Below are 19,572 nucleotides of genomic sequence, written 5' to 3'. Positions count from 1 at the left end.
GGTTAGGGGGAGAGGACAACCCCAGCGAGGGATTGCTTTGATGTAGTCCAGCCACCCCCTTGTGGACACAGATTTAACCTTATAAGTGCAAAACTGATGCACCAGTCTACATTTCCCCTGTCTTCTTTAAACTTTTCTCATCTTTTTTTAAAGCATCTCCCCTATTTGTCATGTACTTCTTCTCCAACAGGTCTAACGAAGCATCTAAAGTCCTGCACTCTGCAAACCTGAGAGCTGCTGCTGCTGCTTTGGGAAGTTCCCTTATGAAAAAATTAAATGTCATCCTCTATCAAACAGAATACTTAACATCCTCAGTCCTACACAAACCCTGCACTGTCAAAACTTCTGAACCACGATCATGCTGAGATTAATTTAATCCCCCCCCCCCTTAAGTCAAGTTCAGTCAAAGAGGTCTAAAGCAATTTAAGAAGAGACAACGACACCCAGGAGTAAAAGGATTTAGGTTTTCTTCACAGGTATTTATTTAGTTTATCATGTAAGAAAATAAGACAAAGAAATGTTCCACTCCTCACATTTTCTTTCAATGGCACACAAGGTGAAGGTGTTAAGCTTTTTTGGCAGAAAGAGTATAAAGCAAAAAAAAAAAAAAAACAGAAAAAAGCGTGAAACCAAAGAGTGCAGTATGACTTTCATGTTCAAGACTTTTAAATCCATTGAGCATCCGATAATGACACCATTAAACGAGGGAAACTAGCGTGACTCTTACAGAACTTAAATCTTTACTGTATGTTTAAACATATTGTTAGCAGAGGCTTCATTTGCATAGCTTAAAGTTGTGTTAGTGAAAACAAAACTGCTTTTACATGAGCTACATGTTCTATCCATCAATATGTTGCTACCTCAAGGTAAAAAAAAGAAAAAAGAAAAACCTTCTTAAAGCAATAAATGTACATTTATGGAAAGCTCTCAAGTGCGGGACAGTACGCCTTTAACCAATATCAAATGAGAACATCATCAAACATGAGTCATCCATTCTCAATTTCATGTCTTGGATTTCAGTAAGGCTTCTTTTGTCATAGAAACACTAGAAATTGACCAAACACACGTACACACAAACCCAAACCCCCCCCAAATAGTTGGCATTTCACACCAAATAAGTCACAAAAAAAAAAAAAAAAAAAAAAAAAAAAAAAAAATCACCCGGTAAACCAGTAAACCAATCATCCACTAACGTATGAAGTCACATTGTTCTGCGGACGGGTCCACTCTCTCATAGCGTTCGCTTCATCAGTAGTCACGTCTTAAGGCTGTAGAATGGGCCACATGCTGCTCTCCAGCTTTTATAAACTAACACTAAGATCAAAAGAGCAGCGACATCAAAATAAACCACAAATAAATGTGCTGCGATCTCAAGAAATTGTCTTAACACATTTTGGCATTCAAATATTGGTGTATTTAAAAAATAATGTTCTTATGTTCTGATTTGTATCGCTTTGTTATAAAGTACATTCCCTCCGACTGGACCAAAGGAAGACTTGCAAGAGTCAACATTGTATTTTCTTCTTCCTTTTGCATTCAAAACAATAAGAAAGTCAGATGGTAACTAAGACTTGACAGAAATCAGAAGGGAATCTATATTTTGTAATCTAGAGAGTTTTGAAGTCCCAGCAGTGCACGACAGCGTCAGTGCATGTAAAAAACAACAACAACAACAACAACAACAAAAAGAGCATCGTAGAGATGAGGGCTAACACTTCCACTCTTGTTCCTCCAAAAGTTTGGCCATTATATAAGATGACTCACCAGCGCCCTCACTAGATGTACAGAGACACAACTCGAACCAGCGAGTCTCGCCCATCTCTGAGTTACACCAACCTGACAGATTATGCATCTTCACTGGGGGTGGCTGAGAATGTGCACTGACACAAAAAACTGCAAGTAAAAAATGATACGCTTCATGCTTCCTTTAGCAACTTATTAGTGTTTGTTTTTTTTTGTTTTTTTTTTAAAATTAAACTGACAAGTGCATGAGTGAAACTTAAATTTATGTGCTGGTTTATTTGTTTGTGTATCCCCTCCCACTCTAATCTTACGACTTCATGGCTTCAACCCATAGTACCTGCTTTACTTTCTTCACTTAGCTGGAATGACGAGGAAAACGTTTTTGCTGTCTTTATTCCCGAGACAAAAACTTCGAATGGCTTTACTCTTTCCGGAGGTGGTCGGCTCAGTCACAGCAAACACACTTGCACATCCCACGGTTTTCAGCGACAACGCTGCACGTAACGTTTTGGAATATTATCACTATTATTAAAAATAATGATAATATGTGGAGATTATTTTATGAATTATAGATTTAAAAAAATTAAAGATAAACATAAGCTCTCTCCTGCCCTTTGATATCATGGAAGAGTACTGTCATATAATGTATGACCTCAGTTCACACACAAACACAAACAAAAATATCCCGCAGCATAAACAAAACACTGTGGGTCACGACCGCTTTTAAACACAGAGGTTATTCAGTCAAAAAAAGAGCGAGAGAGAGAGAGAGAAAAAAAAGGGAAGGATCTTTGCCTGCAAAGACCTGAAGTATGGAAAAGGTGGGAAAGAAAGGGCTTATATAGTGAAAACTGTAAAAACTCTCTAAAAGATGGAAATCTCTGATACATGCGGCACAACATGACGAAAAAGAGAGTAACAACTATTCTGTTTTCGCTATAGCCTCTGGTGGGGAAAAAAAATAAAAAATTCAGGCCATATTTGGCACAACCGGTTAGACGGGCTGTTGCTTTTCTTCTCTGTGGGAACCAAAAAAAAAAAAAAAAAAAAAAACTGAAGAAGGGAGGCCTAGATACTGGAAACCAGGATGTGGGATTTTTAGTCACCCCTCTTTCCTCTAAAGTAAGGCTGCTTCCACAAAAAGAAGCAGGTGGACACATTAAACTGAAGTCACCAGGGGAAAAAATACATCTAAATGGCTATCAAGTCTGTGGAGTAGACACGTAAACATCTGCCACTTTCTTCCATTCCATCTGCTAAAGTTGACATCAGAAATGCTGACATGGCCGTTTGTTTTTTAACCCCACCCCCACCTACGGTTGTGCACTTGTACAGCTGGAGGAAGGGACTGGCTGGGAGGGCAGTGGGTAGAGGGTTGGGGGCATCGGGGTGAGGTGAAGGTAAGGCTGCTGTTACTCCCTCTTATTGGCCGCTTTTGACTGCTCCCTTTGAATCATGCAGCGGCGCACGATGCTGTCAAAGCTCCCCAGGTAAAAAAGTGCGATGGTCCGAAACAATCCCATGGTGACGATCTGTGTGGGAATTTCAAAATAAAAGGTTAGGCTTAAATTTGCAGATCTGCTGAGGAGCGCTCCCTCCTGCAATTTCCTATCATGTACAGAGCTGTACCTGCTGGAGACCCTCTGTGATGGAGGTGACGGGTGACATTCCACAGGTGAGCGCTGATAGCATGTAACCATCTGGACCAACAGAGCTGTTGAAGTTCCCCTGCTGTGAGATGAACGAAAAACAAGCAGATACATTTGCCAAAGGAAAAAACAAACAAAATACAGAGCACACATCTCATTTTTAAACTGGGCGCTGAATGTGATCCGAGCTTCTTACCACTGCGTCCCGGACAATGATTTTGGCCACTTGGTCTGGTTGACAAACTCCAGAGGTTTCAGAGATTAACTTGGTCTCCAGAGGCTGGAAGAGGAAAGCGGAGAAAGAGAGAGAGGGGGGGAGAGAGGGGTGGGGGTAAGACCGCAAGCATTTAAGCAGCAGTCTAAAATGTGAAAATAAAGGGAAAACACCTCCAAGAAAATTTACATAAAGAAACAGGAAGTAAGAAAAGTAAGTATTTCTCTGTACTGTTGCATACCTTTGTCTTGTTCTCCTCAGCCAGTCCTGGAGTGTCAGTGTCAGGAGGGTATGCCACAGTCACGTAGATATTGTAGGGCTTTATCTGCAGAAGGAAAACAGAGCAATAACTGCCTTAGCAATTCCACTACTGAGACCATGACAACTAACTGCATATGTTAACATTTCAACAGCTCTTTGACAAGCAATAAAAGTTAGCCCGAATGCTACCTATATGTAGAAAAAGTATAATCATTACAGCACTGACTCTAGTGAAATGTCCCTTATCATCATCTTCACTCAAGCTGCAGACACACTGCAAGTGTGTGAATGTGTGTGTGAATGGGTGGATGACTGGTTGTGTAAAGCACTTTGGGGTCCTTAGGGACTAGTAAAAGCGCTATACAAATACAGGCCATTTACCATATGCTTGTTGCATATGAAGGCTGGGTGCTTGTGGACACTCCAGGCTCTGGCTGCTTAGGTGAACCTCTAATGCATTTACTCTCAGATCAAATGTCATTCTCTTTGGTAGTTACTTCAGTTGAAGGAAATTGAGAAAAGTTTATCTTCAGTCCTGCCTACTTCTGGTCGTGCAATGTCATTCATATTCTATGCTAAGGAATGCTAAGAATTGCTTCAAGCGTGTTTGTAGGCAATTTTTGCAAAACACATACCTCCATCTGCAGCGACTCTGCAAGGCCTCGCAGGGCAAACTTAGATGGGGAGTAGGCAGTGTAACCAAACAGACCAATCTGGCCCGCCTGGGAGGAAACGAACATGATGCGGCCCATTCTTCGCTCCTTCATGGTGGTTATGACGGCTCGTGTTGGGTAAACGCTGCCCAGGTAGTTCACTTCCATCAATTTCTGGAAACGAAGGCTACATTAATACTACATTAAACTATAACCAGTGTCCATGGTACATTACATAATTGTAGGCAGCTTCAGTCACTTTAAAACCTGAGCAGTTCAAAGTCTCTTGATTCACAGCAGGCCAAAGGCCATAAATTTAGCCACTTCTTCAGAAATTCTGACAGTAATGCGATTTCTTACCAAGTCACAAATCAAACCTTTTCTAATAAGAACATAATGTATGACACTCATTTCAAAAGACCCAATTCCTGCTTTGGTGCACATGTATTATGTCGACAGCCAATAATTTTAAGTAATTTTAAAGAAATTAATGCTCTCGATCAAACCTATTAAATTCTCGGCAGGTTTTTCCATTCATATAAGAAAGAATTGTGAAGCTTCCCAAAGAATATAACGGCCTTCCCCTTCAGGTTATAAAAATCTATTTAATCATTTATTTATGGAGGATTTAATTTGCTCATTCATAAAATACATTTATGATTAGCAAATGCCCAGAAGTAATGGAAAAATACACTGAACAGTCCACATGTGTTTCACCTAACCAAAAGCCTATTATAATCAAGGAAAAACCGATTCTCATGTGTGATTCAATTTGGAAAAAACAAAACAAAACAAAAAACACACCCCTGCAACACAGCTTTATTATTCTGATTTTTCACCCTGTTGTAATTATCAGCAATGAATAACTGTATACTTCTAAACAGTTTTTAGCACTACTATGAGAAGCTTAAAGTCCTTGGAACTTAAAGAATCCAATGACTGCAGGTACTTACTTTAAAACGATCTACCTCCACTTCCTCAAACTTTCCAGAAACTGAAGTTCCAGCGCAGTTCACAAGCATATCAACGGGACCTAGCTTTTCTTGAGCCTGCACGACAGGAAAAAGTCACTGCTGTACTTCTTAATTATTAAAGCTATGTTCCATTAGAGGGTAACACTACCTGTTTTATCACGTTTTCCACTTGACTGTAATCACTGGAAACATCAACTGAGATGCAGAGCACCACCTAAATAAGGAAACCAAGATTTTAATAATGCAAAATGCAATCACTTTTCACAACCTACATATGCGGCGTTTTTAATGATTTATCTTTACTTTAATCATTTCTCTAAGCCTACACATCTGGAAAATGTGTGCAGGAAAGATTATGCATGTAGAATATGCTTTTAATGAGTTCTTTAATAAAAGGCATCTTTTATTGAAATACATACTGAACCCATACCTGCTTGTCATTGATGGCAAATTTCTCCACTTCCTTCTTTGCCTGAAGCAACTTCTCCTACAGGAAAAATAAAATGCATGTTTACTGTTATACACACAAAAGCTTGCAAATATCATTATGAATGTCATGAACTCCACAACTAAATGAAAACATGTAATAATGCTTCTATGCGGGTCAACTCACGTGCACTTTTGCACCTGAGTGACATGGAACAAGTTCACCTTTAGAGTTTGACTGTGTGACATCAGATGCGCTCAGACAACAAACAGCCTGTTGACGAGGCTACACTCCAAGGTAGGATCTGCTAAATGTTTGTGCTTACCTCGTCTCGCGCCACCAAAGTGATGAACGCTCCTTGCTTGTAGCACTCAATAGCAATGCATTTCCCAATCCCACTGGAGCCTCCTGTCACCTAATTCAAAGTTCAAACATAGGGTAAATGATAATGCAACTCAGACTGGGGCACAGGTTAACCTGGAAATGTTAATTATGTTTCTCAAAAGGTAATGCAGCTTTAATAAAGTTAATAGTTTAAAAAGTCATTTTTCCTACTGTTTTAGCATTATTGCATAATAAAATTATCCTAACCCCACAATGTTGTCTCTGAGAGTTTACTAGGTACATCAAGGTAAAGCAAACAATATTTACCTTTAGTGGCCTGCCTGCGAGTTTATCATTAACCAAGCTGAATTACCTGAAGTTAGTGGTTACTGCACTGGTTTTATTTCAGTGGATTATACTTTATCCAAGTATAAAACAGGTTGTGAAGTAAGATTGAAGCATTAATTAAAGCAATATTCCTTAGCTCATATGTGGGCGTGTCACGACAGACACCTGACTTTCGCAATAAACTCAGCTACTATTAAAATAAACGATGAAAAAGAAAAAGAAAGTTACGACTTCTTGTTGTCCTTAGGCTAAGTGCGAATACGCCACCTAACGTAAATATAAAGCTATGGCTAACCTTAAACTCAGCTAGGCTAACTTAAAACTGCAGTTATGAGTAGCCGTTAGCGACCGTTACCAGCCAGCTAAACCGTAACACTTACCACGACGTGGGCCCCGTTCAATTTCAGAGGCTTGGGACTAATGAGGGGCGATATCATATATAACAGCAACACAAAAGCAACGATGAAGGCAGCGACAACAAGCAGCATGATGAACGGAAGAAGGAGCCACCAGGAATTGATAAAAAGCCAATCTGTTATCGCTGAGCTGAACCCTTCTTCAGAGGACATGGGTGAAATCTGGCAATCGTTAGCTTGTTTGCTAACTAGCAGGCCAGCTTCTGGGGGTCCGATAAGAGAGCTACGAGGTAGGCGGCGGTGCTGAAAGAGGGGGGCGGCGAAATGCAAACCCCGGAGGAGTTTTTTTTTTTTTTTTTTTTTCCCCCAGAGCTCGGTAGCAGGTCACAGACGTGTAACAACCAGGTTAGAGTGCAGCGGTGAATCTCGGCTCCCCCGTGACAAAGCGCAGTCTACATGAACCAAAACAAATCGAAGTGTTAGCGGACGCCGAACTGTGCTACCTGGTACTTGTAGTTCTAAAGCATGCACTTGCTCTCTGGAACCTGCAACGTTGGCTCATCGGGCTTGAACAGCAATTCCCATAATGCAACGCACCACCACTTTTATTCGTAGTATCCGTTTGAGCAATAGCTACACACCCAAATGAACTTGCAGTTTTTTTGACACACGCAGCTTTACATTCATCAGGTAGGCTGACTCTGACTTTTTTAAAACTACATTTCTACCTTAAATTACTGGCAACAGCACAGTTGATTCATTACAGGAAAAAAGTAAACAGCTTCTCTTTGTTGCTTTACCTTTTATTTACACTGTGGAAATGAAAAACAGAAAATCATATGCACTGATAACCTCTTCACAAAGAAAAGGCTTGAGAGTTGGCTATATATATATTTATACATTTACAGTAAAATGAAGATATTCCCCATCAAAAGACAGTTTGCAGGGAAACAGACTAAGGTTGTATATTGTCTCTAAAAGAACTTACACAAAATGTACAGGTAATATACATTTCTTAGTTGTAGTGACAATTCACTTGATACATTAGCAGTAGGACTAAGAAATTTAGAAATAAACCAATAGAAATAACCATTCAGTTGGAACAAAAAAGGCCCTTGCAACTTTTGTAGAAGGCACACGGTGCACACTGCCACTTATGGCTATTTAAAGTTCATGGTTGGAAATGCATTCTATGTTGTCAAGTACACAAGATTTCTCCATCTGAGCCATCAGTGTGAGGCTTCAACATTTCACGTGGCTTATTAGCTGCGAGGTGCTAAAGCTGTCATAATATAAGGCTAAATTTTTCGGTTGCTATTACAGATAATTAGTGAATCCTGTGGACAGAAATACAAAATATGTACAACAGGTATTAAAAAAAAACAAAAAAAACAAAAAACTAAACAAACAAAAAAACCAAACAAAAGAAACAAGCTGTGAGACAAAGCAATTCAAAGCTAACAAGTTCTTGATAAATGAAAGTAATGCTGGTCTGGCACCAATAGTGATCCACCCTAAAAGCCATGTTTATTTCAAATGAATAAACACAATCATAATTTGTATTGAAAGTGGATAAACAATCCAAAACTGTCACAGAGGCTAATGAACTGCTCGTCCTGAGTATCTTTTTCTCTAAATTGTATCCACCACTGGGAGCCAACGACACCAACAATGCCACAAAATATTCTTTGAACTCATACATATGTTCCTCAAAGTACCACATAGCCTATAAAATGCTTGTTTCTTATTTAAAAAATAGAGACTAAGTCCTTTTCTTCTGAGGTGTACAAGAGAAAGTCTTTCCGTAAAATACATGATTTTGTTTTCAATCTTACTTAGAATAACTGCAGTTAGTTTCTCTAATTTGCATGAGTATTTTGCTCATCGAAAACTTTAATGAACAAGTTAAATTATCTTCCAGAGTTGTGTTGATTCTTTAGTTAAGTCAGATGTAGGTGGGAAATCTTTAATCTTCTTTGGAAAATAGTGACTAACAAATAAAACCGAGTCTTGCACCCTTAGTGTGGTTATCAGACTGGCAAAACAATATAGTAATCTCACCCAGTTGACTAACCCTCGCGGTCATGTGAATGGTTAGGATGAGAAGGAAAGAGTGAGGAGGGGGAAAGGGACAAGAACAGTAAAGACACACAATTACAATTCCTTTGCTTTGGTTTCGCTTGGTTTGGCTCAATCACCCAACCTAGCCTTCCTGTCCAAAGTCCTCTGTGAACTTTTTCAGTTTCTCCAGGTCTTGTTCGTTAACTGTTGGCTTCGTGTTGGACTGAGACCTCAACATATCAGCCTGAAAACAGGGTGGGAAAAAGGAAAAGAAAAAATAAAGATTTGAACATGTTCCAATGCGGAAATGTGTGGAAAAATTTTGGGTTTTAATATTCCTACCATGGATACCACAGGTTCCAACAGCTTCTCCCCAGGGACTTCCATCCATGTCATTTCAATTGCGTTTGGATCACCCGGTGAGCAAGGAGTCAGGAGGTCATCTATAGTGACTTTGGGGTCATCTCTTGATGGACCTCGTACCTTATTCAAATTAAATATTTAATTACAACATTCACAGCATTCTACAGTTTAGAATTAAACAGACATTTTGAAAGGCATACCCGTTTGAAGTGGGTTGCTGACTGGACCTTTCGAACAGGCTGCATTAGAGCGTCTCTGACAATAATGCTGATATCTGCTCCTGAGTATCCGTCTGTCTTCTTGCCCAGAGTGTTAAAGTCAGATTCGTTGAGACTGTTGGGGGTGGAGCCCAGATGGAGCTTGAACATGAAGGCGCGGGCGTGCTCTTCAGGCAGTGGGATATAGATTCTCTTCTCAAATCTGTGATGGTTTTATTTGACCTCAGTGAGCACACAGGCGAATGACAGCAGAACAGCAACTATAAATGACTAATAATGATTACCTCCTTCTGATGGCTGAGTCTAGAGTCCACGGAATGTTTGTTGCGCCGAGAACCAGGATGCCTTCATTGTCATTTCCAACTCCTGTACAAAAACACAATCAGTGCAAATTAAATATGAGCTTCTCTTACTGTCAAACACCTCCTACTAAAAATCTGCAATCACATAAGATTTCTATTACAGGCCAGCCAAAGAGCAAAGAAGTGGATGTTTAGATACTTCATAGGTTAGAGACATAACATCTGTGCAGCTGGATCAAATTAGCTGGAGTTTAAGTCCAGATTCAGAGCAGATTATGGAAAATTTGTACTAAATGACTTCTAAATTAGACCAGATTGAATTACACTGTTCATATTTCTGTGAACACGCTTTATGCAGCCATCCAGGATTAAATGGGAACTCTAATATTTCTTAGTAATTACTCTTACCTAAAAGGTAACTTAGCTTTATTATTTATTTTAAGCTATAAAAGAGGGATGTATGGGGTATGATTTTATTTCATTTTTAAGTTCAGTGTTCAGTAACCTAAATATTTTGAATGCTTATAAGTACCTTATAGTCATATAACAACAATTTACATACATTTGGTTATCCCATCATGGTGTCAGTAAAATTTTAAAATACAGAAAGATACTGAAATAGAAAAGTCACTTTACTGGCACAAATATTTCATTACTGAAAACAAACCCCACATTCATTTCTCTTATTATTTATACATAATTAGTAATCACCCTTACCTTGCATCTGAACCAGAAACTCTGTCTTAATACGGCGAGCAGCTTCACTCTCATTCTCACTTCTGGACCCGCACAGCGAGTCAATCTCATCAATAAAGATGATAGAAGGTTTATGCTCTCTTGCGAGGCTGAAAAGGTTTTTCACCAACCTGGGAAGCAAAAGGAAAGCTTTTAAGGAAATGAAATGGCAGCCAGAGCTGGCTGCAGGATAGTTTTGTATATTATATTCCAATATTGCACATTATATGATAGAAAGTAAAATCATATGGTTAATTTGTGCTTCTGTGAATTGCTGCTCACTTTTCACTTTCTCCCAGCCACTTTGAGACGAGGTCCGATGAGGAGATTGAGAAGAAGGTTGAGTTGTTTGCCTCTGTGGCGACTGCTTTAGCCAGGTAAGACTTTCCAGTACCTGGAGGGCCAAAGAGCAAGATGCCCCTCCATGGAGTTCGCTTTCCTGTCAGTCAAGCAAAGAGGTAATTGAATCTAAATTAGTATGACCACAACATCACTTACTACACTCTGACACACAAATATTTCTTCTATCATTTAAGAACCACACAGTGAAGTGGGTTCTTATTCACAGAGATTTACCTGTGAAAAGGTGGGGGAATTTGATTGGAAGTATAACGGCTTCTTTCAGCGCCTCCTTGGCTCCTTCTAAACCAGCAACATCATTCCATTTAACATTTGGTTTCTCCATAACAATTGCACCTGGGAAAAGATAAACAGTACATTACTGACAAGCCTTATATTTAAACTAATAAACATGCAAAAATATACATACTATACAGAGTGGTTTAACATAGAAGCATGCAACACCAGAAGGTTGAAGCCATCAGGTTTCAGTGGTCTTTATATTGATTTATATTAATATAAAGATTTAAGAAATGTTACAAACCTGAGAGTTGATTTTGGAACTTCTTTTTCTCTGGATCATCACCCTCGTCACTTTCATTTCTGGAGACAAAAACATATTTTATCTTGATTTTCCAATCATATGACATTAACAGCATCACATGAGCTAATTTGCTCTACTGCCCCGCCCAGTAACACACCCTTTGTCATCAGATTGCGACTCTTTGACAGGCTTAGCAGGGGCCTTATCTTTCTTCTTGAGATACTCTTTCAGCTTTTCTGCTCTGTCCAAGTATTCTGCACATTTTGCCCGGATGCTCTGTTTTGCTTTGTCACCCTGGGCTTCATCTGTCAGAAATCAGCACACACACAATATACATTACAAAACAAAACAAAAACAAATCAACAAAAAATATTGTACAACCTTTTTGCTTTAAAACGAAACCCTTCTTTTAGTACTTTTAAAATTATACAACTATTATCATTATTCTTACTATCAAAATGTACAAAACAGCCCACGGTTTTTTTAAGTCACATGAAGTCATCTGACCCACAAAAACGTACAGGTATCAATGACTATTATCAAACTATGATTTCTGTCATTATCACACATGTGCCATTGTGCTGTCTCATGCCTCACATTTCACCACATGAAGGAAGTACTGAACAGCAGCCTGGTATAGGCGTAAAGCCTCCTCGTAGTTCTGGGCTTTATCCTCCTGAGCCGCCTTGCTGGCAAGATCGATGGCTTTCTAAAATAACAAAGGACAATGTCAGTTCAGTTGAAACTCGCGGCTGTTCAAAAGAATAAAGAGCAGACAACCTACAAGTCATGTCTTTGGATTATGAGACACATATAGATAATCAAAATAAACATCAAGACAAGAAAAGGACAAGTACCAGCACATAAAGTTGGAACTTTAACTGAGTAAGGAAATAATGATAATTATATTAAAACAATCGACTAAATGTCCCCTAAAGCTCACGTTAGTAAAATATAAAGTGGTCGTAATCTACTGTAAAGCTTCACCTGTGCAGTGAGGTGACACCGCGCGCACACACAAACACACAGTCAACGCTTTCTTTCACTTCCTTTTTGTGAGTTTATCTATAAAGAGCAACTTCAGCAGAATTTACATGTTCAGAGAACAACCCAGAATACCCCATTTTGCTCTTTAAATTTGATATCTTTTCTGAAGCCATTTAAAAGTAGCTAGCAGCGTTAAGCTGATTAGGTATCTTGTAGTCCAGTTGTTAGCAACTCAGTAATATTATGAGGCTTCCGGCACAATTCAGCTGAAAAAAACAAAACAGAAACGAAAAAAAACCCCCAAACTGAATCTTTATAATACACATGGACCATAGTATCAGGTTTGAGTGGTCAGTATCTTACTTACTACAACACTGGCGTCTTGTGGGATAAGCTAGCCAAGTATGCTAATTAGCAGCTAATGTTACTAATGTTGTGTTTTTTAACACCGATGGAAAGGTTGAAACCAAGCGCAAACCTTAAAAACTAGCCTCGAAGTGTTTCTTACTAGCACCTAGTACACTGTAGCCAATTTATTTCAACGTTTAAACAACTTTTATGGCGTTTTTTTAAAGCTATTTTTTAGCCTCCTCTAGGGTTGGTCCCCCAACTTACCTGTAAATTGTTGTTGGCAGCCATAACGGCGGATCACTTGCCCAGTAATCAAAGCGAACGTAACACCACGCGAGTAAACTATTTTTTAAACACTCTACTTAAGAAATCAGCTACACGCGTAGACTGTAAACACGCAAACGAGGTTTCAAGCTGACTTCTTTTGGTGTTTTCGTATCTCTGAACGCTCCCTTCTCAAAGCCGAGGAAGATACTTCCGCATTGAAAAGTCGATACTCGCGTGCACGAAATGTAATGACGTCAAGACGTAGCCTCGACACAGTCATCGTAAACACAGGTCATAGATGCAGTTCAGTAACTGCCACCATTCAATGCTGCCCTTTTTTTCTAAAACAAAAAACTGCGCTTGTCCTAACTATTTCAGCCCCGTAATTCTCTTCATTATGGTCACTCCCAATGAAAATCTTAGCATTTTCAGCTCAGCCTCCTGCCTTTGTGTCGATGACAACACTTCCAAACATACATCATAGCAGTTTTTATATTTTTCTGTAAACCTTCTCTGTTGCTGTTATTGCTATCCTTGTCTTACAAATCACTCTAATCTCCACCCTCTTCACCCTGCCTGCACTCTCTTTTTCACCTCTCTTGAGCACTGTTTGTTGCTTTGAATGGCTGACCCAAGGTATTTGACTCTTCCTGACTTAACTTACTCCACTCCTTGTATTTTAAGACTATAAAGTGAAGACTGGGTATGGATGAACTTTTTCACGTTTCTATAAATTTTGTGTTGCTGTCATGTGGTGTGTGTGTGTGTGTGGTTTGTCCTCTTTATATTATTATTATTATTATTTTTTAGTTTACAACAAATAAATGTCCCTTGAAGTTTTGAAGTGATAGGCAGGACTCTCACACTGCCCCACCCCACTAATTTTTTCATGATCCATTTGTAAAGGGAATATTTTGTACTGTCATATCTGTAATGACCTCTTTATTCACTAGGTACTCCTGTAGTTCTTCCGCTCTGTCCAAGTACTGTTTACATTTATCTCTTATCTTCTGGTTGCCATCTTTACCTTGAGGTTCACCTGAAAGAAGAAAACAACAATGAAACAATGGTTTCAGCAAACACACAAAGATTTTCTCATCACACATCACAACTAAAAAATGTGTTGGCCTAAAACTATGTAGCTGTTTATGTTTCAGCCAAATTCAGCCAAGAGTTGAGTGTATTCCTTCACTGATGTCCAATAGTGCAGCCGCCTTCAGAGTGAAGGGACGGCGTATACTGTAATATTTCAGATAACAGTAGGGTGATATTAGCTGCGTGATATTAGTCACAATGGTGACGCACGTTTCAGAATGTGGAGAAAGTACTTGACAGCATGTTGGTAAGAGCGGATGGCCTCCTCATAGTTTCCAGCCTCGTCCTCCTCTGAGGCCTTCTGTGCTACGGCAATAGCTTTCTGAAACGACAGGACATGGATCAATAGTTCAGACCTTGTGTTTCTATTAAATCCACCAGCATAGTTCATTCATGAACCTTAACAGGTCATAACACCAAAGTGTTCTATGAAGTATCCTGATGTTTCACTATCTGAAGTCAGAAACATGGATTATGAAGGAACACTAACAATAATAAAAACATTGAGGCTTTGAGCTAGTGCATAAATTGGGCCGTTCCAAAGCTGAGTAAAGGGAAAGGAAAATATAATTAAATTCTGATACTTTTAAATGTGAAAATCCAAAAAAGTTCATGGCTTTTAAAGATGACCTACCTGTATTTACCCATTTACCCAATATAATAAATTTGGTAATCAATATGCATGCACCATTTATGAAGTAATGAACCATCAGGTTCACACTGCAGATAGACACCCTGAGAGCTCCCTTCATAACCTTAGTCTGAATTTTCTATTGGAATGAACTTCCATGCATTATTATCATTCTGTAGCTGGAAATGTTTCTTGAATTTATAGAAGTGTTTTCAATTTTGTGTTTCCTATTCAAAACTGCCAGTGAAAATCAGTCAAGACTGTTGCTGTTGTCTGCCAATCTCTAAAATAAACCTCATAAATAAAATGTGACTGTACTGTCTTTCATCTGTGTGAACAGACTGAACCTTACAATGTAAAACTATGTGGAAAATTAGCAGAGGCTATTGTGTGCCATCCACCTCTAGCTACCCATTCATGTATTATGAAAAGCAATATACACTCAATGGACACTTTATTAAGTACACCTTGCTAGTAGGGGTGCAACGATACACAAAATTCACGGTTCGGTTCGGTTCGATACTTTGGTGTCACGGTTCGATATTTTTTCGATACAAAAAAAATGTTCATGCCTTTTTAATTTGTCATTTATTAAAATTATAAATATATATTTTAACTCAAAAGTACAGTTTTTAAATTTAACCCTAACCCTTGTGCGTGTTTTTTATTTTGACAGCGAATGCGCACCTGCGGACCACTTATGTGCAGCCCTGGTTATTTAGCTCATCATATTGCAGCCACAGAAATTCTTTTGTCCATGAAACCATAAAGCTGCACTTTCTTTTTGCCTTATAGTCTGATTTGTCATAACTTCTCCGTTTTGTGGTAAGCTTTTCTTTGGCTGTCACTTCTTCACCCTGACCTGTCTTATTTGGCTCAGCAGAACTGAAATGCTTTTACACGCTCACTCACATAAGCTCAGCGATTCTCTGCGCGATCAACCTCTCACATGTTTAAGCTGCGGGAGATTTCACTTGTCATGTTTGCATAGTAAGCTAACGATTAATAAGACGATGTCAGAGGAATTGGTGCACAAATTATCATCACTCACAGATCAGTGCTGTCGCTCTCTATACACAGTTAGCACGATTGCAAAGTGAAAGCAAAAAAACAAGTGCAAATTCAAACGCGACTTCAATATGTCACATATTGACAGTGGCTCACCGATGCCAATGACATAATTACCCAGCTACATTTCTGAAAGAATGCAAAAGCATTGACATATATTTTTCCTACAATAGCCCAACGGGCAGGGAAGAGATAGATTTTGGTAGCCCGACTGAAAAAATCGCTAGCTCCGGGACGTCGGGCTAGCGATATTGCGAGCCCTGTATCTGATTGAGGAATCACTCATCTTTGGAAAAGAGAGTTTATTACAGAGAAATGGCTCTTTCCAAAATAAAAGCTATACTATACGCTTCTTCTGGGCTATATTCTCAGCAGCATAAGGAGAATCATGTGCTAACAGCTGTCTAAATGACTCGGCTAAAGTTAGTAGCATACTTGCTTTTTTTTGTCTGCTTCCACTTGTCTTTGCACTAGGATGATGTCGGCGTAAATGTGCAGTCATATTCGTTGTGTTCCCACTAGTGCTTTCAGGTTAATCTCGTTGAAATGACCTTAACGCCACAACACGGCAAATCTCCGTTAACGAGCTACCGCCGATCGCTCCGTGCATGGGGCTAGACGGCAAACACGTTAACGAGCTAACTGCGCTAACACACTAGTTCACACCAATGTAATTGAGCATTGCATGGCACATCCAACATACTGTTTTACTTTAGTCCATGACTCGCTTACCTTCAGGGTCATACGTCACATGAAAACCAAAATAATTCCAAACGCCAGATCTGAATGTTGCAAGTAGAGCTTAACTTCTGTCTCGCTAGCTTGCCCTGCGCTCTTCCTTCTGACTATGCTGTCTGTGTTGAGCGCTCAGTGGATCTGCGCTCGACAGTGCAGCCTAGGCGGAGTAGTCGAACACAGATTCACTGAGTGCTCAACACAGACAGCATCGTCAGAAGGAAAATTGATAAAATAAATTACAAATGTTGTATTGTTCGATACATATGCGTACCGAACCGAAAGCACTGTATCGAACGGTTCAATATCGATACGAATATCGTTGCACCCCTACTTGCTAGTAAAGGGTTGGACCTCCTTTTGCCTCTATAGCTGTTCTTATTCTTCATGGCACGGATTCATCAAGGTGCTGGAAACATTCCTCTGAGACTTTGGTTCATAATAACGGGATTGTGTTACACAGTTACTACAGATTTGTCAGCTGTACATTTATGATTCAAATTGGCCATTCCACCCTACACTAAAGGTGCACTACTGGATTAAGGTCTGGTGACTGTGCAGGCCATTTAAGTACAGAGAAGTCATTGTCATGTTCAAGAAACCAGTTTGAAACGATCTGAGCTTTGTGACAAAGTGCATTATTCTGTGGACATAAAGGGATCGACATGGTCAGCAGCAATGCTGGAGCTTAAATGATGCTCAGTTGATACAAAGTGTTGTAGAAACATATCACACACCAATATATCACCATTACCAGCTAGAACTGTTGATACAAGGAAGGACAGATCCATACTTTCATTTTATTTATACCAAATTCTGACCCTACCACCTGAATGGCAGAGGATACGGATACTCAGACCGGGAAACATTATTCCAATCTTCTTTTGTCCAGTTATGGTGAACACATGAGAATTAGTCTCAGTTTCCCTGTTCTTAGCTGACAGGGGTAGAACCTGATGTTGTCTTCTGCTGGTGTAGCCCATTTGCTTCAAGGTTGGACATGTCTTGTGTGTTCAGAGAGGCTCTTCTGCGTACCTTGGCTGTAACAAGTGCTTATTTGGATTACTGTTGCTGTCCTATCTATGAAAAGCAGTCTGGTCATCAACAAGGTGTTTTTTCCCCCTGTGTGGTAAATCCCACTAAATACTCTGACTCTGCCTCCAACATCTACGCCATGTTCAGAGTTGCGTAAATCACATTTCTTCCTCATTCTGATGCCCAGTGTGAACACTGCTGTGTCAAAAAGTGATATCAGATGCTTTTATGTGCTATGCATTTTCTTGTATTGTTAACTAGACTGCAGTTAACAAGATTTATCAGGTGGTTATATATAAAATAAAGAAATGACCTGTTTTGTAAGTATATTTATGGGTCTGCTTTATTGTACATATGTTATCATATATTTTAAAATAGCACTGACTAAAAGAGTCTTTACAGAACCATTATATTTGTTGTCATCTCTGCTGCCCTCTTCAGCAGCTCACTCTTAAACATGACTTTTTAGTGTCAGTGAGACTATTTATAAAAGATATATAAAAGTCTCTTTGCCAATAAACTGATTGCAGCTTCTACCTCTTGACAGAAATGTTGGTTGTGGCTCAGAATGACTTCACGAGAGACAGATTTGACATTTGTTCCACAGATTATAAACCAACACGTCATTTACGACCGTTTTAATACAGGCTATCATTTTTTTTTTTTTGCACAACACTGCCCCTAAATGCACTGGGTTGCTGTCGTGTGACTGGCTGATACGAGCAATTGAGCAGATTTATCTAATGAAGTGGTCGGTGAGGGTATTTACTGCCGTCACCAGATTTAACAAACAGTAGAAAAATACATTATTAAAACTAGTTAGTTCACTGATTATAATTAACCCTGACTAAAACACCTCGTTACTTCTTTCACGAACTGCCTCTGAATCTGCGGCGCTCATGTCAACCCTATTTTGCGGGCAGTGATGCAGTTAGCTCTGGAAGTGACCTAATGAGGCACACAAATAGAGAACTTAGAAAACAAAGCACGGATAAAAAAAAAGTACCAACAAAGTCAACCGTGTCAAAACGAAACCTGCAAAACTGCAAACATGAAACACCCTCTGTGATTTCCCTCCAGTATGAGAAGAAGTTGCAAACACGTAAGAAACACGACGTTTTCCAGCCTTAAAGTTGTTGTTTTTTAACCTACCTGCAGATTTGTTGGCTCCATGAGGAGTCCCGTACGAATTAAAGAAGCACAACAGATTCAACACCCGAAACTCTGTTTCGTTTACTCGGCAATGTCAGAAGTTCCTGTTTGCTTATCACCGCCTTAGCATTGTGACACACGCGTCCAACAAAGTAGCCTTGCCAGTCAGCCAGTCAGAAAGAATGAGAACGATGCGGGACACCCGTCCTGTCACTGAGTCACTGTACTTAATTGTTGTTGTGCTGGTTAAAGTCAATACGTGTTGCTGAATCACTGAATCATTGTCCAGCAGCATGAAAAAGCTGGTTCGGAATTTTATTGTCTGCTTTCACTGAAAAAAATTTAGGGGTGGCGTCACACATATAAGAAAGTAAATAAAAGTCAGATAGAGAGAGTTTTAGATGCAACTCGGTTGCAGTAGTTAAAAAGGGCACATAAATCTGGACGTTCGCATGTGCGAATACGCACTAAAATCCCCTTCTCTGATGCGACATGTGATATATGCACCACTAGAGGTCGCCCCAAGATCACCGTGCAAGAGTCAACAACGTTCGAGTCATACTGTATAAAAGTTTGTATACGGTCATTGTGAACTCCTGGGGAGGGGAGGGGGCACTTCGTAGGTGTAGAGCGCGCCAGATTCTGCTGTTCTACATTCACGCGAAAACTATACAAATAAAACATGATATGAGGTTCCGAGTGTAGGCTTAATGCTTTCGCAGACAGTTTTTTTTTCTATA

General features: G+C 39.5%; 3 protein-coding genes across 4 annotated transcripts in view; all 3 read right to left on the bottom strand.

The window, feature by feature from the left end:
• bcl2b (BCL2 apoptosis regulator b) overlaps positions 1–3,547 on the bottom strand; it is a 33,231-nt gene extending 29,684 nt beyond the window's left edge. Inside the window, exon 1 of the mRNA XM_040021679.1 lies at positions 3,535–3,547. The gene's annotated coding sequence lies outside the window, so the exon portion shown is untranslated. The remainder of the gene's footprint in view (positions 1–3,534) is intronic.
• Positions 459–7,618, bottom strand: kdsr (3-ketodihydrosphingosine reductase). The gene is made up of 10 exons (XM_040021678.1): positions 6,974–7,618; positions 6,247–6,336; positions 5,925–5,981; positions 5,643–5,708; positions 5,474–5,569; positions 4,503–4,694; positions 3,848–3,931; positions 3,589–3,672; positions 3,373–3,474; positions 459–3,275 (listed from the first exon to the last, which is right to left on the bottom strand). The coding sequence occupies exons 1-10, from the start codon at positions 7,160–7,162 to the stop codon at positions 3,156–3,158; spliced, it is 1,080 nt and encodes a 359-aa protein (XP_039877612.1). The 5' UTR covers positions 7,163–7,618; the 3' UTR covers positions 459–3,155.
• Positions 7,619–7,734: 116 nt separating this feature from the next.
• vps4b (vacuolar protein sorting 4 homolog B) lies at positions 7,735–18,978 on the bottom strand. Of its 2 annotated transcripts, XM_040021676.1 has the most exons (13): positions 18,833–18,978; positions 14,422–14,533; positions 14,055–14,155; positions 12,109–12,220; positions 11,669–11,816; positions 11,512–11,570; positions 11,205–11,324; positions 10,911–11,067; positions 10,611–10,759; positions 9,876–9,957; positions 9,574–9,793; positions 9,353–9,493; positions 7,735–9,254 (listed from the first exon to the last, which is right to left on the bottom strand). In XM_040021676.1, exons 1-13 carry the CDS (start codon positions 18,851–18,853, stop codon positions 9,153–9,155), a joined length of 1,524 nt encoding a protein of 507 aa, XP_039877610.1. In that variant the 5' UTR covers positions 18,854–18,978; the 3' UTR covers positions 7,735–9,152. The 2 variants fall into 2 exon arrangements, with proteins under 2 accessions (XP_039877610.1, XP_039877611.1); XM_040021677.1 differs by lacking the exons at positions 14,055–14,155; positions 14,422–14,533; positions 18,833–18,978 and adding an exon at positions 13,114–13,915.
• Positions 18,979–19,572: the final 594 nt, after the last annotated feature.

This window comes from Simochromis diagramma, unplaced genomic scaffold, assembly GCF_900408965.1.
Source record: "Simochromis diagramma unplaced genomic scaffold, fSimDia1.1 OVJJ01000205.1, whole genome shotgun sequence".
Taxonomy (NCBI): Eukaryota; Metazoa; Chordata; class Actinopteri; order Cichliformes; family Cichlidae; genus Simochromis; species Simochromis diagramma.
The sequence above is the reverse complement of the archived record's forward strand: the minus strand, read 5'-3'. Positions and strand labels throughout refer to the sequence as shown.